Below are 21,787 nucleotides of genomic sequence, written 5' to 3'. Positions count from 1 at the left end.
GACTAATTGATTATTGAAATAATCATTAACTGATTTAGTAATGGATTAATCGTTAGCTGATGTATACAGACTCAAAATAATGCAACCAGAGCAGTAGTTGATTCAAAACTATAAAACAAATAAACATTTTGCATTTAACAGTAGAAAAACCCTTTTTCCATAAATATTTTCTACCCAGAACTCCTCAAGCAGAATAGTTTTAGATTCGTTTGATTCAAATTCAGTAAAAAAAAAAAAATCTCTTAAGTACTTTTTGTTGTCTAATTATTAATCAGTTAGTCAAAAATAACAGATCAGTCATGCACTGTATTGATCATTTAGATGTAGATGGATTCTTTGTTGGCATTCATTAAAAAATGTTGCATTTTAGACGATAAAATGTTTTCCTTTTAAAAAATTAACTGTCTGCTTATTTGCATTTTTAATGCACTTCTAATCTTTTATTTAAAACAGGCTTACACAGTTAAATGAAAAATCTACACAATGTGGCCACCTTTTTTTCTTGGGTTGTCAGAATAATGAGTTTTTAAAATAATCGTCAGCTGCAGCCCTAAAACCCTGTTTTTGTCCTGCAGGTCTGAAGCAGGCAGTGGAAACTGTGAACGATTACAATCCTCTGATGAAAGACTTCCCTCTCAACGACCTGCTCTCCGCCTCAGAGCTGGATAAGATCCGCCAGGCTCTCATCGCCATCTTCACTCACCTGAAAAAGATCAGGAACACCAAGTACCCCATCCAGAGAGCGCTGCGTCTGGTGGAGGCCATCTCCAGGGACCTGAGCTCCCAGCTCCTCAAAGTTTTGGGAACCAGAAAGCTCATGCATGTTGCTTACGAGGAGTTTGAGAAGGTTGGGGGTGTTGCATCTCCATTCAGCCTCTTTCCTGTTGAATTAGTTTTGAGCCTTCTGCTTTCCCTGCACAGGTGATGGTGGCTTGCTTTGAGGTGTTCCAGACCTGGGAGGATGAGTACGAGAAGTTGCAGGTGCTTCTGAGGGACATTGTGAAAAGGAAGCGGGAGGAGAACCTGAAGATGGTGTGGCGCCTGAGCCCCGCCCACAGGAAGCTCCAGTCTAGACTGGACCACATGAGACGCTTCAGGAGGCAGCATGAGCAGCTGAGGGCCGTCATTGTCCGGGTGCTGCGTCCACAGGTGAACGGCGAGCAATTATTACTATGATAATGATCCTATTCTGATGTTCACCCATCAATTATTACTATATTAATTGTTTTATGACCTCCCCGGTTCAATTATTACTATATCAATGATTGATTTCACATTCATCCTTCAGTTATAAAGGTGAACAGATGTTTACTCTTCAATTATTAGTACATTACTGATTGGATTTACTAATCTGATTTAAATCCTCGTGACGTTTTGTTGTTTGCAGGTTTCTGCCGTGCAGCAGCACGCTCCTGGAGAAACGGTTGAGCCTGAAGACATGAAAGTAGCTGGAGTCCTCTTTGATGCAGCTGATGCCAACGCCATCGAAGAGGTCAACCTGGCGTATGAGAACGTCAAAGAGGTTGACGGCCTGGATGTGTCCAAAGAAGGGATGGAGGCCTGGGAGGCGGCCATGAAGCGCTACGACGAGCGCATCGACCGCGTGGAGACCCGCATCACCGCCCGCCTGCGCGACCAGCTGGGAACCGCCAAGAACGCCAACGAGATGTTCCGCATCTTCTCCCGCTTCAACGCGCTCTTCGTGCGCCCCCACATCCGCGGCGCCATCCGGGAGTACCAGACGCAGCTCATCCAGCGTGTGAAGGACGACATCGAGTCACTGCACGACAAGTTCAAAGTCCAGTACCCCCAGAGCCAGGCCTGCAAGATGAGCCACGTCCGCGACCTGCCGCCCGTGTCCGGCTCCATCATCTGGGCCAAGCAGATCGATCGGCAGCTGACGGCTTACATGAAGAGGGTGGAGGACGTTCTGGGAAAAGGCTGGGAGAACCACGTGGAGGGGCTGAAGCTGAAGCAGGATGGAGATAGCTTCAGAGCTAAGCTCAACACCCAGGAGATATTTGACGACTGGGCTCGCAAGGTAGGGAATATTTTAACAACTTTTTCAAACTATTTGGGCTTTTTTTTTTAAAGCGGAACTGAGAAAAGACACCGAGGGCCAAGTGTGGGGATGATCTGAGAGAGTTAAGTCGAGCTGAAGTCAGAAACAGGGACAACAATGTTACCAACCTGGTATCAAAACAATATTTATTGCAAGAATTTCTGGGGAAAATTTATTGTCAAGTAGAATTTGTTATTGTGACGGGCCTAGTTCTGCCATATTTTGCCTAAAACCACCTCAGTGTTTGTAGATTTGTCACTCGTGTGTTTTTTAAATTTTTTTTTGAGTTACTAGAGGGATTAAAAATTCACTACATTTTCAACTAATATCATTACAATATTGGCATAATAATGCAAGTACATTCTGTTAAAGACCAATAAAACCTTAATTTCTAAAGAACTGGAAGACATTTTAAATATTCAAAGAACTAAACAAATTTAATAGAAACATACACATAAATGAAATGATAAATAAAATTAATCATAAAGTCTCTGTAAATAGTTTCCCTTCAAAAAATATTCATCATTGGTCTGAGAGGGAAAATGGGAAAATGTTTAGTACTTTGGTGAACAAAAATGGTCAATTAATTGATTTATTTCTTTCTGTTGCAGGCTTATTCAGAACTAAACAAACTTGCACAAAAATGTCAAAACATACAGATGCTATCTTTAAGGACCAATATACACAGTTTATCTATAAAAAGATCTGATATGTGGTGCTTTTGTGTTTCAGGTGCAGCAGCGTAACCTGGGCGTGTCTGGACGGATCTTCACCATTGAGAGCACTCGAGCTCGTGGAAGGACCGGAAACATGCTGAAGCTTAAAGTCAACTTCCTCCCAGAGATCATCACCTTATCTAAGGAGGTCCGCAACCTGAAGTGGCTCAGCTTCCGAGTTCCTCTGGCCATCGTCAACAAGGCCCACCAGGCCAACCAGCTCTATCCCTTCGCAATCTCTTTGATCGAGAGCGTGCGCACCTACGAGCGCACCTGTGAGAAGGTGGAGGAGCGGTCCTCCATCTCGCTGCTGGTGGCCGGCCTGAAGAAGGAGGTGCAGGCCCTCATCACTGAGGGCATCACGCTGGTCTGGGAGTCCTACAAGCTGGATCCGTATGTCCAGAGACTGGCTGAGACTGTCTTCAACTTCCAGGAGAAGGTCAGGATGCCACCATGTCAGCCATCTGTGACATAAATTCTGACTTTAAAATGATTTAATTTCTTATGCTGAACTGTGTGTGTTGCTCTTGCGTCCAGGTTGATGACCTGCTGCTGATTGAAGAGAAGATCGATCTGGAGGTCCGCTCTCTGGAGACCTGCATGTTCGACCACAGGACGTTCTCCGACATCCTGAACCGGGTTCAGAAAGCTGTGGATGACCTCAACCTGCACTCCTACTCCAACCTGCCCATCTGGGTCAACAAGCTGGACATTGAGGTATGCAAGTCAGAATGTACCAAATGGCTTTCAAAAGTATTCAGTCTCCCTTCAGGCTGCAAACACAAAGTTCAACAATGCTTTGAAATAAAACCACCAGTTTTATTAAGGCAACCAGTTACCTTCAAAAGACATCTGATCAATCTCTGTAACTGCAGGTGTTCTCTGAAGGCCTGATGTTTGTTAGAAAACCTTGGAGAACAAATGGCAGCAAGAAGACCAAAGGGAGGAAGTTGTAGAGAATTTAAAGCAGCATTAGGTTCTAAAACAACATCCAAGTCAAAATGTAAAGATTGTGACATAATTGTGAACTTATTTAGACATGCTGTTCTACATAAATTGTTGTAGAAGATCTGCAGAAACTGCTGCTCAACTATTGCCTAACGCCACACATCTGTCCTTTATGCAAGATAAACTGAATAGAGATGTTGTCCATCCAATCTGAGACAATTTGCAAAGCAGGTGCAGGAATATTCCCCAAAAACCACATAACATCAAAAACAGGTTGATTTTATGAAGTATTGGCTCAGGGAAGCACCGATCATTTCATACTGTTATAAACTTTTCTTCAGCTTCATGACTATAACCAACTTTTTGTCATGGGTCAGCTAAAATCCCAGCATAACCTGCTGAACTTTCTGGTTGTAGTTTAGTCAAATGTAAATAAGTACCTCTGCTTGCTGTTTTACTCTAAGTGTGCTCATAAACGCTGATTTCTCTCAGATTGAGCGCATCCTTGGCGTGCGACTCCAGGCCGGTCTGAAGGCCTGGACCCAGGTGCTCCATGGACAGGTGGAGGACAAAGCTGACGTGGACATGGACACAGAGGCGCCTCAGGCCGGACATAAACCCGGAGGAGATCCCAAAATAAAGGTAACTCTGTCACCGCACCTCTTAGTTTAAAAAAATAAATATATGAACGCACCTGAACACCGCACCTTTTTTAATTTCTAGAATATTGTCCATGAGCTGAGGATCACCAACCAGGTGATCTATCTGAATCCACCGATCGAAGACTGCCGCTACAAGCTCTATCAGGAGATGTTTGCCTGGAAGACCATCATCCTTTCCCTGCCCAGGATCCAGAGCCAAAGATACCAGGCAGGGATCGTCTACTAAAACATCTACTGGTTCTGCTGCTGCTGTTACCTGAACCAGTCTGTTCTCCTGCATCAGGTGGGGGTCCACTACGAGCTCTCAGAGGAGGAGAAGTTCTACCGTAACGCCCTCACCAGGATGCCAGATGGTCCTGCAGCCCTGGAGGAGGCCTACAACGCGGTGGAGGACATAGTTGGAGAAGTGGAGCAGTACGTAAAGGTAGGAGTCACTTTAAATGAACAGCTGGGATGCAGGAGGATAACACAACTGAGTTATCCTCCTGTTGTGTTTCCTGCCCAGGTGTGGCTGCAGTACCAGTGCCTGTGGGACATGCAGGCTGAAAACATCTACAACCGTCTGGGTGAAGACCTAACCAAGTGGCAGGCCCTCCTGGTCCAGATCCGTAAAGCGCGTGGAACCTTCGACAATGCAGAGACTCGAAAAGATTTTGGACCAGTGATCATTGACTATGGCAAGGTAACAACGACGGCAGCTTCTCTGGGTTTATTCCCTTCCTGTTGTGGCGTTTTTAAGCATTTTATTTTCTGACCCCCACCAACAGGTTCAGTCTAAGGTCAACTTAAAATACGACTCCTGGCATAAAGAAGTCCTCAGCAAGTTCGGTCAGATGCTCGGCCAGAACATGCAGGATTTCCATTCCCAGATCTCCAAGGTGAGCTTTGATCTGAAAATCAGTGTGGGCTTTGAATATTTAATTACAAACAGAAGAGATATCAGTCTCTGTATGAGCAAGTATATAGAAAGGTTTCATGATTTCTAAAAGGCATTTTGTTCTAGGGATTAGCATTTAGTGTTTTGCCTAGAAAATGTAGATCCTTAAACCAGCGCTGGTGTTTTCCAGGAAGCTGCTGCAAAGTCAGGATGTTTAGTGACGGAGGGTGAAATTTAATGGTGCTCCGTTTGTTCATTCAGCATGAAATTGACTTTAAGAAAATGCAGACATTTTTCACAAAACAATATTAAAGATTTATTACTACAAAAATAAATCAGTTAAAGAAAAATGCATTAATTTTCATAAAAAATTTAATGAATTAAATAAACAAGAAATATTAAAAATAAAAAATACATTAAATATGTAAAACAAATGTATAAAGTGAGAATGTAACCTTTTTCAATAAAAATGCATAGATATAAAAATGCATTAATTTTAAACACCTCGCATTGGTAACAGAGTGGTGACGTGTAAGCATGGCGTTCATTATTTGGGAAAACAAACTAAAAACTTTCAGATTTAGTTCATTGGATAATTTTTTTTGTACATCTCTTAATATATTAAATTGTCATCATTACTTAACAGAAATGCTTTTTTCCTTTCCCAGTCTCGTCAAGATCTTGAGCAGCATTCTGTGGACACGGCAAGCACCTCGGATGCCGTCAACTTCATCACGTATGTCCAGACCCTGAAACGTAAGATCAAGCAGTTTGAGAAGAACGTGGAGGTAAGCCTTGAGATTCACCGTCCTCTGGCTCTGGTGTCTGCGTGTCCCTTACTAACTTTTATTCCTGCAGCTGTTCCGAAATGGACAGCGACTGCTGGAGAAGCAGCGCTTCCAGTTCCCTCCATCTTGGCTCTACATCGACAACATCGAAGGTGAATGGGGTGCGTTCAGTGACATCATGAAGCGCAAAGACACAGCTATCCAGCAGCAGGTGGCCAACCTTCAGATGAAGATAGTCCAGGAGGACAAAGCCGTGGAGAACCGCACCACGGACCTCCTGAACGACTGGGAGAAGACCAAACCTGTTGCAGTAAGACCAACGTCTCCCACATCAAAACCACCAAATTCTTTCAGACACTTTAGCGTCTGACGTTCTTTTTCTTGTAGGGGAATCTGCGTCCTGAAGAAGCCCTTCAGTCTCTGACCATCTATGAAGGCAACTTCGGCCGCCTGAAGGTGGAGAGGGAGAAGTGCGCTCGTGCCAAAGAGGCGCTGGAGCTCACCGATACCGGACTGCTCAGCGGCAGCGAGGAGAGAGTGCAGGTGACGCCTCGAATGTTGATTGATTAAAAAATAATGGTCAGGAGCTTATTTTAACCATTTCTGCCTCTCATTTTAAGGTGGCACTGGAGGAGCTGCATGACCTGAAGGAGGTGTGGTCTGAGCTGTCGAAGGTGTGGGAGCAGATCGACCAGATGAAGGAGCAGCCGTGGGTTTCTGTGCAGCCTCGCAAGGTAAACGGATAAAAACTCTGTGGTGTTTACTGTTTTCTGTAGAGACTAAAGTTGTTGTTGTTGCTGCAGCTTCGCCAGAGTCTGGATGCTCTCCTGAACCAGCTGAAGAACTTCCAGGCCCGACTGAGACAGTACGCGTCTTACGAGTTTGTCCAGAGGCTACTGAAGGGATACCTGAAGGTCAGGAAATGGGCTTTCAGCTGTTATATTTAAAGGAAGCAGAGCTCACTTCCTGTTCTTCCCTTTTCCAGGTCAACATGTTGGTGATCGAGCTGAAGTCAGAGGCGCTGAAGGATCGCCACTGGAAGCAGCTGATGAAGCGGCTGCATGTGAACTGGGTGCTTTCGGAGCTGACACTGGGGCAGATCTGGGACGTGGATCTGCAGAAGAACGAGATGGTGGTGAAGGACGTCCTGCTGGTGGCTCAGGGAGAAATGGCGCTGGAGGAGTTCTTGAAGCAGGTGAGACGTCTGGACCAGACACAGATTTAACGACCAATTAGTACTTCTGATGATCCGTCCTTCATCAACTAATCTGTCCTCCTGTTAGTCCATCCATCTGTTTATCCACCCAACTATTCTTCTGTTCATTCGTTGGTCTGTTTATCCTTTCATTCATCTGTCTGTCCATCATCAAGTCCCTCCATCCATCCAACAGTTCAACAGTTCACTTGTCTAACCGTCCATCAGCCCCGCCCTCCATCCTTCCTTCTGTCCTTCTTCCTGGACTCTCTCGGTTCTCTAACTGGGTCTCTGGTCCCATCAGATTCGTGAGGTGTGGAACTCGTATGAACTGGACCTGGTGAACTACCAGAACAAGTGCCGCCTGATCCGAGGCTGGGACGATCTGTTCAACAAAGTCAAGGAGCACATCAACAGTGTGTCGGCCATGAAGCTGTCTCCTTACTACAAGGTAACAACGGCTAACATCTCTTCATCTCAACCTCAGACGCTTCAGATGTTGGATGATATTTTAACTCTTATTTTTTCTCTTCTTCTTCTTCAGGTGTTTGAGGAAGATGCTCTGAGCTGGGAGGACAAGCTGAACCGCATCATGGCTCTGTTTGACGTTTGGATCGACGTCCAGAGGCGCTGGGTTTATCTGGAAGGCATCTTCACCGGCAGCGCTGACATCAAGCATCTGCTGCCTGTAGAAACGCAGAGATTCCAGAGGTGAAGCAGAATCTGATTAAAAATGATGCAAATGGAGCTAAAGGAGGTAAAAACTGAAGCAGAACCGTCTCTGTCCTGCAGCATCAGCACAGAGTTCCTGGCCCTCATGAAGAAGGTGACCAAGTCTCCGCTGGTGATGGACGTCCTGAACATCCAGGGAGTCCAGAGGTCCCTGGAGCGACTGGCCGACCTGCTGGGAAAGATCCAGAAAGCTCTGGGAGAATACCTGGAGAGGGAGAGATCTTCCTTCCCAAGGTAGGGGGCGCTGCGGAGGAAGCAGAGTATCCTGCGGTGCTGATGATAGGAACAAATCAGGAAGTCTAAGTAAACATTTACAGACTTTTTATTTCATATTTTATCAAAGCTAAAAATCAACCACCATCCTTCATTCCATTTATTCCTTCATTCTAGCACTATTCTTCCTTTCATCCATCCTTGATTTTATTTCATCTTCCATTTCATTCCATCCATTTTTCCTTGCTTATTGTCTGACTTCCTTCCTTACTTCTTAAATTACTTCCTCTCTTTCTTCCTCTCCTTCCTTCCATCCATCTTTTCTTCACTTGTTCTTTGGTTTCTTCCTTTGCTCTCCACTCTTCCATCCGTTATTCTGTCTCTTATTTTCCAGATATAAATCCTGATCACTTCAGTGAAATTTAAAAATGAGCTGAATAAATATTTATGCAATGAAATAAATATAATTTTAGCTCTAAAACAGTGTGGGAGCTGAAGTCAGTAATGCCTCGTGTTGTTGGAGCAATAATTGCCGTTTAACCGTTCGGTGTCTGACTTTTGTCCTCCATCTTTGCTGACAGGTTCTACTTTGTGGGAGACGAGGACCTGCTGGAGATCATCGGCAACAGCAAGAACGTGGCCAAGCTCCAGAAACACTTCAAGAAGATGTTTGCCGGCGTGTCGAGCATCCTGCTGAACGAAGACAACACCGAGGTTCTGGGGATCTCGTCCCGGGAGGGAGAAGAGATTCTGTACAAGACGCCCGTCTCCATCACGGATCACCCCAAGATCAACGAGTGGCTGACGCTGGTGGAGAAGGAGATGAGGGTGACGCTGGCCAAGCTGCTCGCCGAGTCCGTCACCGAGGTCACGGCCTTCAACAAGGGCACCGCCATCGACCTCACGCAGTACATCAACTGGATCGATCGCTACCAGGTCAGAACTGGGAAGACTGGGAGAGTTCACCGTTTGTAGAGCAGTTTTCATCCAGTCTGGGTTAACTGGGAAGAACTGGGAGTCCAAACAACAAACCTCAACCAAGTAACATTAATTATGACAATTAGATGGATAGTTAATGAGGAGGCCGGAAGTATTCAGATGGTGATGCTTGCAGAAAGTGATCATATATTAAAGCAAGAAATGTATCAGTTTATTGTATTCATTCATTAGGTAATTTTTGCATACATTCATTAATATATATACACATATTTATGTCTTCATTTATTCATTTCTGCATTCGTCTATGCCTTCATAAATGTGTTTATCTATTCATTAATTTATGAATCCATTCATTCATCTGTGCATTTGTTCATTTATGCATTCATAGCTGGTTTTGTCTTTAATTTACCATAAAAATGTTTTGGTAAAGAGGAAAATCAAAGATGGCTATAAAAACTAAATAATAATCAAATCTAAGCAGTACAAACTTCATTTTAAAGTGATTCTTTGGAGTTAAAATCAAATAAAGTCGCTACTAACAAAGTAAAGTATTGATTTAAAAATAAGACAGAATTCCTGAAGATTTGCTGTGTTGCAGACAGAAACGTTGAGTTAAAATGCTGTGTGTGTCTTCAGGCCCAGCTGGTGGTCCTGTCCGCCCAGATCGCCTGGTCTGAGAACATCGAGTCGGCCTTGACATCCATTTCTGGAGGCGGCGACATGTCGCCCATGCAGGGAGTGCAGTCGAACGTCGAGGCCACCCTGAACATCCTGGCCGACACAGTGCTGATGGAGCAGCCTCCTCTCCGCAGGAGGAAGTTGGAGCATCTGGTAAACGGAGAGTCAGATCAACTTGAAGCTTTGATTTTAGATAAACTGTCTGAAAATTGTTTCACTCTGTTCAGATCACAGAGTTGGTGCACCAGCGCGACGTCACAAGGACGCTGATCAAGAACAAAATAGACAACCCCAAGTCCTTCGAGTGGCTCTGCCAGATGCGCTTCTACTTCGACCCCAAGCAGACGGACGTCCTGCAGCAGCTGTCCATCCAGATGGCCAACGCCAAGTTCAACTACGGCTTTGAGTATCTGGGTGTTCAGGACAAACTGGTCCAGACCCCGCTGACGGACCGCTGCTACCTCACCATGACCCAGGCTCTGGAGGCCCGTCTGGGCGGATCACCTTTCGGTATGGAAGTGGAGCAGCATTTTTTAAATTACCTTTCTCTAAACAGAACAGTTGATCTTGACTCTTTGTTCGCCCTGCAGGACCTGCTGGAACCGGAAAGACGGAGTCTGTGAAAGCTCTGGGTCACCAGCTGGGACGTTTTGTCCTGGTCTTCAACTGTGATGAAACCTTCGACTTCCAGGTGCAGCATGGCTGGTCCAGGACTTTTTTAGTTAAATATTAGAGATTATGTCTGGACATCATGCAGATATTTTCTTTTCTCTTTAGGCCATGGGTCGAATCTTCGTGGGTCTGTGCCAGGTGGGAGCCTGGGGCTGCTTCGACGAGTTCAACCGTCTGGAGGAGAGAATGCTGTCGGCCGTCTCCCAGCAGGTCCAGTACATCCAGGTGGCGCTGAGGGAGCACAGCAACCCCAACAGAGACAGGAGTACGTACGAAAAGAAACTTCCTTTAGTCACTGAACAATCGCATTTTATTGTTCAGCACAAATATTTATATGCCTTGTTGTAATTTTGACATTTTATCATGTTACAACTGCAAACTTCAGTGGATTTTATTGATAGACTAACACACAGTACATAATTTAGTTCTACAATTTGAGCTGAAAGAAGAAATCACGAGGGCTGATTACTAAATACACTCCCTGCTTTCAGAAATTTACTTATTTAAAAATGAAAAAGTTGAGAACCAGGTAGGATTTCATTTATGTTCAATCAAACTCCTAAAAATTTTTTATATTAAAACCAATAAAAAAGTTGGTCCAAATACTTTTACAAACTCTCCACAGAGATGATGTAAAGTTTATAGATCAATATTTCTATTGGTCATCTGTGAACAGTCTGTGCTCTGCTCGTCCTAAATGCGATGCGCTGAGTGGGATATGTTCCCTCTGGCTCAGGTGTGCCCGTTACCACGGAGCTCCTGAACAAGCAGGTGAAGGTGAGCCCCGACATGGCCATCTTCATCACCATGAACCCGGGCTACGCCGGCCGCTCCAACCTGCCCGACAACCTGAAGAAGCTTTTCCGCAGCCTGGCCATGACCAAGCCCGACCGGCAGCTCATCGCTCAGGTCATGCTCTACTCCCAGGGCTTCCGGACTGCCGAGATCCTCGCCAAGAAAATCGTACCCTTCTTCAAGTGTGTGTCAGGTTTACCTCGGCTTAACTCGATTTAGAAAGCATCCCTCTGATTTACGCTCTGTTTTTATCTTCAGGCTCTGTGATGAGCAGCTGTCGTCTCAGAGCCATTATGATTTTGGTCTCCGCGCCCTGAAGAGCGTGCTGATCAGCGCCGGCAACGTCAAGCGCGAGCGGATCCAGAAGATCAAGAGGGAGAAGCAGGAGCGCGGGGAGGACGTCGACGAGAACGAAATAGCCGAGAACCTTCCAGAACAAGAGGTAGAAAAACTGAGGTTGGATTAAACTAGTTAGGTTGTGTCCTTCTTTGTCCTGAGTTTGGGTTTGTCGCTTTAGATCCTGATCCAGAGCGTGTGTGAGACCATGGTGCCCAAGCTGGTGGCGGAGGACATCCCTCTGCTCTTCAGCCTGCTGTCGGACGTCTTCCCTGGAGTCCAGTACCAGCGAGGAGAGATGACGGCGCTGAGGGAGGAGCTAAAGAAGGTCTGCAGTGAGATGTACCTCACCTACGGAGACGGCGACGATGTGGGCAGCATGTGGGTGGAGAAGGTAAGGCTGCCCCCTTCACCAGGATATATACACATTTTAACAGTTTAACCTTCTCTAGATGAATGTTTTAGTTCTTCCCTTTGGTTTCTACTGCTTCTAAAAGCAGCCAAAGCGCTTAAATAAACCAAACAGCTGGTTTTTGGCAATAAGGTAATGAGCCGTTTCAAAAGCCTCCAGAATTAATGTCACAAATCACAGATACTGCCCTGTTACCTAGCAACCTCAGCAGAGTTCCACCCGTTTCCTAGCAACCCAAGCTGAATTCCGGCATGTTTGGTCAGCTGGTTTTACCGCTATATGCACTGTTCAATGGCTGCCGGAAGAGACAAGTGTTTTATTGTTGTCTTACCATCCAGAAACCACTTGCTGCATTGTGCAGGAGGTTCTACTAATGCTTTTCAAAGATGTATGCTTGTATAATTGAGCATCTGTTTTCAGACATTTTCATGTGTAACATTGAGTTTGGGGGGCGTGGCCAGCAGCACCTTATTTTAATTTAAAGTGACAGAGGCCCTAAAACATCTGAAAATAGGCAGAACTGAGCAGACTGAAATCTCTTAATCTAAGAATGATTTTGTGCCAAAAACGTACTGAGCATGTCTTGTATAGGCCACAGATCTGTCCTAACCTGGAGCACCTTTAACTGTTCTCCAGGTGCTCCAGCTGTACCAGATCACCCAGATCAACCACGGCCTGATGATGGTGGGTCCTTCTGGAAGTGGGAAGACCATGGCGTGGCGGGTCCTCCTCAAAGCCCTGGAGCGGCTGGAGGGGGTGGAGGGCGTGGCCCACATCATCGACCCCAAGGCCATCAGCAAGGACCACCTGTACGGAACTCTGGACCCAAACACCCGCGAATGGACCGACGGCTTGTTCACACACATCCTCAGGAAGTGAGCGACGACGCCTTCAGAATCCCAACCACAAACTACCGTCTGCAGAAAAACACAGAAGAGATAATTTTCCTTTAATTTCAGGATCATCGACAACGTCCGAGGCGAGCTGCAGAAGCGCCAGTGGATCATTTTCGATGGTGACGTCGACCCAGAGTGGGTGGAGAACCTGAACTCTGTGCTGGACGACAACAAGCTGCTCACTCTGCCAAACGGAGAGCGTCTGAGCTTACCACCAAACGTAAGAGCATTAATGGTTACCTGTTCTACTCAAACACATTTACCTCTTTTACAAAACGAAAGGTGGGTCTGTAGAAAGGCTTGGGAACTTATGCCTGGTTCAAATGGCAAAATTGTAAACTTATTTTTAAAACTTGATGGACGACACAGTGATATTTCTTAGGTATATCAGGCAGATTTCGCCTGCTAACATTCAGATATCATATGGGAAATTTGACAAATCGTCTTGACCAAACGAGTTCAGAGTAAACAAACATGGTGGACAATGAAGAAGCAAAAACATTCAACCAGCTGCATTCTTGTTTTTCACTTGGATAACTTTCTGTGCAGTAAGCTCTGCTACCTGAGAGCTGCTGCAGATTTTTTCAGGTAAAACTATTGAGCCACCAATTTACTGACAGAATATTTAAACTTGCAGCTGTTTGCAATGAGCACATTCATTTAAATGGATTTTTAAGTAATTTCTCATAGTTAAATACAAAATTCCACTTTTAAAGCATCTTAAGGGCTTAATTGATAGAAAACATGTCTAATGAGCAGATTCCTGCTTCTGGTCCTCTTCCTCCAGCTTTTCTATGACCGTCTCTTTCAAATCTCACCAAAGATTTTTAAATCACTTTAAGTTAGACGATCATCGTTGGTTCTCTGGGAACTTTTACTCTTCAGAACTCTTTTGGCTTGTTTTATAGAATTATGATCAAATTAGAGCCGTCTTTTCTTGATCTTGTTAATAATTGTAAGTCTGATGGTAATGATTTAAAGGTTATACTCAGTACAGTAGGAATAATTATTGATTTTCTGTTTTAAGCTAAAGCAGCTAAATGCTGTGATCCAGTGAAACGCAGTGGCCTGATGCCGGCCCACTCCTCCTCTTTATCCCGTCGCAGCGTGAAGCCTCAGGTCCGTTTTCACCTCGTTCTGCCGTCTCTGTCCAGGTGCGTGTGATGTTCGAGGTGCAGGACCTGAAGTACGCCACCCTGGCCACCGTGTCTCGCTGCGGCATGGTCTGGTTCAGCGAAGACGTGCTCAGCACCGACATGATCTTCAACAACTTCCTGGCTCGCATTCGCAGCATCCCGCTGGACGAGGGCGAGGACGAAGCTCAGCGCAAGAGGAAGGGCACTGAGGATGAGGAGGAGGCTTCTTCCCCCATGCTGCAGGTGATTAAGCGTGGATAAAAGTTTAGATGGCGTGTTTAAATCCAGTTTATTTGTGCGACACATTTCAGCAGCAAGATGCTTTACATAATAAAACAAAAAATTACCAAATTATAAAGAAAACGGCATACAGTCAACAACTGAGTGACATCACCAAAATAATACACATCAAATATGTTGGTCAATGTTTCATTTATTATGGTTTAAAAGCGGCTCTAGCCAGCTGGGTTTTTGGTCCTGATTTAAAAGAACTCAGTGTTTGGGCTCAGTTTTCTGGAAGTCTGTTCCAGATTTGTGGTGCGTAGAAGCTGAAAGCTGCTTCTGAGGTTCTGCCTGCTGAGGTTGTGTTAATGCTGCAGATCCAGAGGGACGCCGCAGCGATCCTGCAGCCGTACTTCACCTCTACCGGCCTGGTGATCAAAGCCTTGGAGCACGCCTCCAAAATGGAGCACATCATGGACTTCACGCGCCTGCGCTGCCTGGGCGCGCTGTTCTCCATGCTGCACCAAGCCTGCCGGAACGTGGCCCAGTACAACAACAACCACCCTGACTTCCCCATGCCCATCGACCAGCTGGAGAGATACATGCAGGTAGCGACGCCTTCTCCTCTCGCCTGCTTCGTTCGCTCAGGGAAACTTTCAAACGTTTCTTCTCCTCGCCTTGCAGAGGTATTTGATCTATGCCGTCCTCTGGTCCTTCTCTGGTGATGGCCGTCTGAAAATGAGGGCGGAGCTTGGAGAATACATCCGACGCATCACCACTGTGCCCCTCCCATCTGCTCCCAACGTTCCCATCATTGACTATGAGGTCCAGCTGGTTTTATTTGGCGCTGATGGAAGAGACCAACCCGACTCGTTTTCATCTGGGCTGTTTCCTCCTTCAGGTTTGCATCTCAGGCGAGTGGCAGTCCTGGCAGGGCAAAGTGCCCCAGATTGAGGTGGAAACCCACAAGGTGGCGTCTCCGGACGTCGTAGTTCCGACGCTGGACACGGTCCGCCATGAAGCCTTGCTTTACACGTGGCTGGCAGAACACAAGCCGCTGGTTCTGTGTGGACCTCCAGGTTCTGGAAAGACCATGACGTTGTTCAGCGCCCTCAGGGCTCTGCCTGACATGGAGGTGAGACAACAAACCCGTTTCAAACATTTAACCAGCTCCTTAACAACATCACAACAGTAGTTTCTATGTGTGGGAAAAATTTAAGTAAATATGGAAAAATAAAGATTTTGTTTAGGAATAAAAACATCCACATTTTGAGAAAAATGGAGGAAACTACCTCAGTATATATGCATGTGGTTTATGGTTCTCCGGTGTGATCAAGTGTCTCCATTAGGGCAGTCAGGGGGACTCTCCACCTCTGTGCAGCGTCCCGGTCACAGTTTTAGTGTTGAAATGAATAAATTAATTAAAGATAGGGAGATATTTATATAATTTAATAGTCATAGCAGCAAAACAAGATCAAAGTTTTCTTGATCTAATCAGATAGTGAAACTTATTGTGATAAAATGAACAGAGATAACTTGACTCTAAATTAGCTCTAGGTCTCATCTTGGTGTTTAAATGAGTCAAAAGTCACAGGAATGCTGACACAAGGTTGAGTTCTCACTAATCTCGAGATAAAGTAGCGGTTTTCTGGATGATGATAATCTGATAATCTGGTTTCCAGCTTGACATCTTGCCTTCATATTCAGAAAGAAATGTAGCTCTGACGACTGAACAACATTAAAGTTGTGATGTCAAGATAAAACTTTTAAGTCAGGAGAACTGGCTTGACCTGCTGTTTTTAGGAATGAGAAAATGTGTTTGGTAAAACAAGCTTACAAGCTTTATACCTCATCTCAAAATAACTAAATTCTGCAATAAAGCAGCTTGACATCGTATCTGTTGAGATGTCGAAATAATGAGATTAGCATATAAAACAAGATTGATGATAATATATAAGGAGCAGGTGGAGATGTGTTTTAAATACAAACGGACACTGAAACAGTTTTTATAAATTAATGAGTTTAATATCTCTTTATCGCTAGCTAATGAAGCAAAACTAACAAGTTCATCTTCAAGTTCATCATTTTTTAGCACATTAAATTCTCCAACCTGCGAGTCAGGGACGGTTTCCTCGTTTGAACGAGACGACTGACGAATGTCTTGTTCTCTTTGGCAGGTTGTTGGTCTGAACTTCTCCAGCGCCACGACCCCGGAGCTGCTGCTGAAGACCTTCGACCATTACTGCGAGTACCGGCGGACGCCCAACGGCGTGGTGCTGGCCCCCGTCCAGCTGGGCAAGTGGCTGGTTCTGTTCTGCGACGAAATCAACCTGCCGGACATGGACAAGTACGGCACGCAGAGAGTCATCTCCTTCCTGAGACAGGTGCGCTCCGTTTGCAGGTGGATGTAGACAGCCTGCAGCGGGCCGGGCGTTTAACTTCCTGTGTTTTGGTAGATGGTGGAACATGGAGGCTTCTATCGCACTTCAGACCAGACCTGGGTGAAACTGGAGCGGATTCAGTTCGTCGGAGCCTGTAATCCTCCCACTGATCCCGGCCGAAAGCCGCTCACACACAGGTACAGCATACAGATTATATAATCTGATACTTTTTATCACAAGAATAAAGTCATAATACTAGAAAAAAGTTTCAAATTACAGAAAAAAATATGTTTTAATGAGGGAAAAACTTTCTATGTCTGATGTTACCTCTTTCTTCAGTTGTTTCACAGTCCTGCTGCTGCTGATAATCTGATGCTGATGTGTGAAAAGATCAAGTATTTTATTTGTAAAATGATACAGAAGTAAAATTTAACAAGATTCTTAACATTCCTCAATTAAATATGTTTTTTATGTAGGAGTTCTCATAAAATTACAACTTCATTTTCTAATATTACAATTTTATTACAGAAATATTGACTTTTTCTTTTTTTTATTATGATTTTATTACAGTATTATTACAACTTATTTCTGGCAATATCATAATTTTTGTGAAATATATAAAAAAAATATTACCACATTTTTGTAATGTTAATCTAATATTATAGAATTATGACTTTATTCTGTTAACATGACATTTTTCATGTATTATGACTTTAATATTGTGTTATTATTACAAATTTATTCTGGTAATATTTCGACTTTGCTGTCTGACCTTTTTTTTTCTTGCACTGCAACTTTATTTTCATATTATAATAACTTTGTTATAGAACATTATTATTATTATTATGCCTTTGTTCTCATAATTAACATTTGTTTCTCCTTAACCTTGCTCTAGTCGTTCATCCTAAAAGAGAAGTATATTAATTTTGGAGAAGGAATAAGAGATGCGTGGCGTTTTGTGTCCAGGTTCCTGCGCCACGTTCCGGTGGTGTACGTGGATTACCCCGGCCCCGCCTCCCTCACCCAGATCTACGGGACCTTCAACCGCGCCATGCTGCGCCTCATCCCGTCTCTGCGGACCTACGCCGAGCCGCTGACCGCTGCCATGGTGGAGTTCTACACCATGTCTCAGGTAGAGGAGTGGACCCGGCGTCAGCAGAACCGTTCCCATCATAATGCCGCTTTTTAAACGTGATTCTCCGTCCTTTAGGAGCGCTTCACCCAGGACATTCAGCCACACTACATCTACTCCCCCAGAGAGATGACCCGCTGGGTGCGGGGCATCTTTGAGGCGCTGCGCCCTCTGGAGACCCTGCCAGTGGAGGGGCTCATCCGGATCTGGGCTCACGAGGGGCTGCGTCTCTTCCAGGACAGGTGAGAGAAACGCAGAGGCTTGACTGTTGGCCCCGCCCAACAGGTCATGTCTACAGGTTTATAGTTAGCAATAGTCATCCCACTGTTTCCAACTCAGCAACTTTCTTGTTATTTTTAGCAATATTTCATACAAAAAAATCTGTATTGTCCAAAATCGGAATCGGCAGGTCAGACGTTTTAAAGCTCAGAAATCGGCCTGAAAACTAATCGTTTCACTCCAGGCTGTAATGAAACTGTGTTTTTGTCTGCAGGCTTGTAGGTGACGATGAGAGAAGATGGACGGATGAAAACATCGACATGGTGGCTCTCAAACATTTCCCCAACATTGATAAGGAGAAAGCTCTGAACAGGCCTATTCTCTACAGCAACTGGCTCTCCAAGGTGAATCGCCGTCCTCCATTTTGATCCTTTTGACCAGTTTTTGTTTTGCAGTTTTTAATTTTCTGTTTGTGTTTGCAGGACTACATCCCCGTTGAGCAGGAGGAACTCAGAGACTACGTGAAAGCCCGTCTGAAGGTTTTCTACGAGGAGGAGCTGGACGTCCCTCTGGTTCTGTTCAACGAGGTTCTGGACCACGTCCTTAGAATTGACCGGTGAGCGTTCTGGCTTTTATTTTGAAAAGTTCTTTGTACAGTCCCATCCAGCTCACATTTTATCACATTGTTGCTGGGTTTTTCTTTAATAAAAACAATTTAAAGTTGTGCCACATCCTTGATTTAATTTAGGTCTGGACTTTGACTATTCTCTAATCAAACTCCAACGACCAGAAACAAAACGGCTGCATTTATATTGAGCTTCAATTAATCACCAGGACTTAATTTAGTTGATTTACGAAGCTAGTTGGAGACACCAGGCTGTACATTTTAACACTACAGCCCAGTGTCTGTAGTTTGTACTGCGAGCATCGTCTTATCATAATGTAGATGATGTGTTATCATCTGTATTATGATAATACAGATGTGCTTCACTTTGTTTTTCTCCGTCACAAAAATCCTGAGAGAATCCACTCTTTGTGACAAAATATGAATATCGTTGGTGGACAGTTTAAACCCAAACCCTTTGGATATTATAATTTCCATGTTTTTCTGTGCAGAATCTTCCGGCAGCCTCAGGGTCATCTGCTGTTGATCGGAGTCAGCGGTGCCGGAAAGACGACGCTTTCCCGCTTCGTAGCTTGGATGAACGGACTGAGCGTCTACCAGATTAAGGTTGGTGCCGTCAGTCCAGGATCGTTTATTATTTTAATGCGTTTGAAATTTCTCTGTTAATTTTCTGTTTGGTACCATCAGGTGCACAGGAAGTACACTGGGGAGGACTTTGATGAAGACCTTCGCACAGTGCTGCGTCGCTCAGGGTGCAAGAATGAGAAGATCGCCTTCATCATGGATGAGTCCAACGTCCTGGACTCTGGATTCCTGGAGAGAATGAACACGCTGCTAGCCAACGGAGAGGTGACCTCATGCTTTATGCTGCTGATTTTACTCCTTATCCTGTGAAATACTAAAGAATGTTAGCTTTCTTCCTGTTTTTATCATATTTATGGCTGTTTTTGTAGGTTCCTGGTTTGTTTGAGGGAGATGAATATGCCACGCTGATGACTCAGTGCAAGGAAGGAGCCCAGAAGGAGGGGCTGATGCTGGACACTCATGAGGAGCTTTACAAGTGGTTCACCAGCCAGGTTATCAGAAACCTGCACGTGGTTTTTACCATGAACCCGTCGTCAGAGGGCCTGAAGGACCGGGCTGCCACGTCTCCTGCACTCTTCAACAGGTCCAATCATCATAAATACCAGCTGGAGCGAAAACGAAAAGATTGAAACGGTTTTAATACTAAAACTCTGCTTTCAGGTGCGTGTTGAACTGGTTTGGAGACTGGTCAACAGAGGCTCTTTACCAGGTGGGTAAGGAGTTCACCAGCAAGATGGACCTGGAGAAGCCCAACTACAAGGTTCCAGACTACATGCCCATCGTCTACGACAAACTGCCGCAGCCGCCGTCCCACCGCGAGGCCATCGTCAACGGCTGCGTGTTCGTTCATCAAACTCTTCATCAGGTGAGAATCAAACTAACCAGGAGTTAATGACGTAAACAGGAAGTCTCTATTTTGGTTGCTGAAGCTAACGCTCGTCACCAAATCCTCCAGGCTAACAATCGCCTGGCGAAGCGCGGCGGCCACACCATGGCCATCACTCCTCGCCACTACCTGGACTTCATCAACCAGTACGCTAACCTGTTCAACGAGAAGCGCAGCGAGTTGGAGGAGCAGCAGATGCATCTCAACGTCGGCCTTCGCAAGATCAAGGAGACGGTGGATCAGGTAGAACCGGCTTTCCTGCCGTAAAACATGGAAAAAAGGTCAGAAATGTTCCTGCTGTTGGTTCATCGTGTCGATGGCGTCTGTTTCCTCATCAAGGTGGAGGAGCTTCGCCGTGATCTGAGAATCAAGAGCCAGGAGCTGGAGGCAAAGAACGCAGCTGCTAACGACAAGCTGAAGAAGATGGTCAAAGACCAGCAGGAGGCCGAGAAGAAAAAGGTAAACCGGAGGAAGAAGATACCAAAATATCCCTTAAATCAAGTCCTGACAATGCAGCTGCTGTAGCGTATGAATTTATGTATAAAGATTTGGGATAGAATATTTAATTTCCCAGTTTAACATTGCCCAACATTTCACATGCAGGCTTTGCTGTTCTGTTGGTGCTGAGCGTGTTTTCATGCTGTTCCTCTTTGGTTGCAGGTGATGAGCCAGGAGATCCAGGAAGCAGTTTACAAGCAACAGGAAGTGATCAAAGACAAGCAGCTGAGCGTCAAGCAGGACCTGGACCAGGTGGAGCCCGCCGTCATCGAGGCCCAGAACGGTAAGGTTGGCTTTAAATGGCTCCTCTGCTGCTCTGAAGAGCAGCTTGTTTATTAATTAGACTCCATCAAATTCATACATTTTCCACATGAAATAAACAAAACCTCTCCTTTAAATAAATGTTTTTAAATTCTTAATCATTTATTTATTTTAGATATTTATTTAATTTTTTATAATTTTAATATTTACTGTATTCAATATTTGTTTAATAATTTTTTATTTATATATTTAAGTATTTCATTTGTTTCAGTTTGTATTTAGTTATTCATAATTTTTTTCTGGTTAACTCAATGTTTTTTTATAGTTTCTTTTTTTACTTTGTCACAATTAAATTTGAATAGTTGCATATTAACAGGACTTTTATATTTTTTGACTGTTTTTATTTAATGTTCTTATATCCAAATGTGAGGTTAGCATTAACAAAAGCTGTAAAATATCAAAGAATATATTTTGTATTAATTGTTTTTATGCTATGTGGACATTTATTTATCTGATGGATTATTTATCAGTATTTTTTAAGTGGAGTGTCTTTTGTTACCCGCCTGTCTGTGTAAACATGGCTAACAGCTAACAGCTAGCTTTCTGTCCACATCCGTCCTCCATCTTGGCCCGTTTGCGTCTCGTTGCCCTCCTGTTTGGTAGCTGTAAAGTCTATAAAGAAGCAGCACCTGGTGGAGGTGCGGTCCATGGCCAACCCCCCCGCCGCCGTGAAGCTGGCTCTGGAGTCCATCTGCCTGCTGCTGGGGGAGAGCACCACGGACTGGAAGCAGATCCGCTCCATCATCATGAGGGAGAACTTCATCCCCACCATCGTTAACTTTGAAGCTGAAGAAATCAGGTGAAATAAGACAAATGGGTTTTTGCTTGTCCTCTAAAAGCTCTCTCTCTGTCTGGGTTTGT

The 21,787-nt window shown here is 44.7% G+C and overlaps 1 protein-coding gene across 2 annotated transcripts in view; it reads left to right on the top strand.

The window, feature by feature from the left end:
- dync1h1 (dynein cytoplasmic 1 heavy chain 1) overlaps window positions 1–21,787 on the top strand; it is a 43,570-nt gene that overhangs the window by 2,726 nt on the left and 19,057 nt on the right. The window contains exons 6-52 of one of the 2 annotated variants that reach the window (XM_005801290.2): window positions 576–847; window positions 922–1,149; window positions 1,388–2,041; window positions 2,795–3,217; window positions 3,316–3,495; window positions 4,219–4,368; window positions 4,450–4,596; window positions 4,672–4,812; window positions 4,894–5,070; window positions 5,156–5,266; window positions 5,934–6,053; window positions 6,124–6,363; window positions 6,441–6,596; window positions 6,674–6,787; window positions 6,857–6,967; window positions 7,039–7,248; window positions 7,553–7,699; window positions 7,793–7,959; window positions 8,041–8,214; window positions 8,775–9,129; window positions 9,769–9,963; window positions 10,038–10,320; window positions 10,401–10,501; window positions 10,588–10,747; window positions 11,219–11,459; window positions 11,536–11,719; window positions 11,795–12,007; window positions 12,662–12,900; window positions 12,985–13,141; window positions 14,076–14,300; window positions 14,657–14,887; window positions 14,964–15,104; window positions 15,181–15,414; window positions 16,457–16,663; window positions 16,736–16,857; window positions 17,627–17,792; window positions 17,871–18,034; window positions 18,286–18,415; window positions 18,494–18,627; window positions 19,128–19,242; window positions 19,324–19,485; window positions 19,590–19,804; window positions 19,882–20,086; window positions 20,177–20,350; window positions 20,447–20,566; window positions 20,768–20,888; window positions 21,530–21,725. In XM_005801290.2, the coding sequence (XP_005801347.2) occupies window positions 576–847; window positions 922–1,149; window positions 1,388–2,041; window positions 2,795–3,217; window positions 3,316–3,495; window positions 4,219–4,368; window positions 4,450–4,596; window positions 4,672–4,812; window positions 4,894–5,070; window positions 5,156–5,266; window positions 5,934–6,053; window positions 6,124–6,363; window positions 6,441–6,596; window positions 6,674–6,787; window positions 6,857–6,967; window positions 7,039–7,248; window positions 7,553–7,699; window positions 7,793–7,959; window positions 8,041–8,214; window positions 8,775–9,129; window positions 9,769–9,963; window positions 10,038–10,320; window positions 10,401–10,501; window positions 10,588–10,747; window positions 11,219–11,459; window positions 11,536–11,719; window positions 11,795–12,007; window positions 12,662–12,900; window positions 12,985–13,141; window positions 14,076–14,300; window positions 14,657–14,887; window positions 14,964–15,104; window positions 15,181–15,414; window positions 16,457–16,663; window positions 16,736–16,857; window positions 17,627–17,792; window positions 17,871–18,034; window positions 18,286–18,415; window positions 18,494–18,627; window positions 19,128–19,242; window positions 19,324–19,485; window positions 19,590–19,804; window positions 19,882–20,086; window positions 20,177–20,350; window positions 20,447–20,566; window positions 20,768–20,888; window positions 21,530–21,725 (9,112 nt within the window). The remainder of the gene's footprint in view (window positions 1–575; window positions 848–921; window positions 1,150–1,387; window positions 2,042–2,794; window positions 3,218–3,315; window positions 3,496–4,218; window positions 4,369–4,449; window positions 4,597–4,671; window positions 4,813–4,893; window positions 5,071–5,155; window positions 5,267–5,933; window positions 6,054–6,123; window positions 6,364–6,440; window positions 6,597–6,673; window positions 6,788–6,856; window positions 6,968–7,038; window positions 7,249–7,552; window positions 7,700–7,792; window positions 7,960–8,040; window positions 8,215–8,774; window positions 9,130–9,768; window positions 9,964–10,037; window positions 10,321–10,400; window positions 10,502–10,587; window positions 10,748–11,218; window positions 11,460–11,535; window positions 11,720–11,794; window positions 12,008–12,661; window positions 12,901–12,984; window positions 13,142–14,075; window positions 14,301–14,656; window positions 14,888–14,963; window positions 15,105–15,180; window positions 15,415–16,456; window positions 16,664–16,735; window positions 16,858–17,626; window positions 17,793–17,870; window positions 18,035–18,285; window positions 18,416–18,493; window positions 18,628–19,127; window positions 19,243–19,323; window positions 19,486–19,589; window positions 19,805–19,881; window positions 20,087–20,176; window positions 20,351–20,446; window positions 20,567–20,767; window positions 20,889–21,529; window positions 21,726–21,787) is intronic. The other variant, XM_023352763.1, reaches the window with a different exon arrangement.

The sequence above is a fragment of the Xiphophorus maculatus genome, chromosome 19 (assembly GCF_002775205.1).
Source record: "Xiphophorus maculatus strain JP 163 A chromosome 19, X_maculatus-5.0-male, whole genome shotgun sequence".
Classification (NCBI taxonomy): domain Eukaryota; kingdom Metazoa; phylum Chordata; class Actinopteri; order Cyprinodontiformes; family Poeciliidae; genus Xiphophorus; species Xiphophorus maculatus.
Note: the sequence above shows the minus strand (reverse complement) of the source record. Positions and strands in the feature narration are given on the sequence as shown.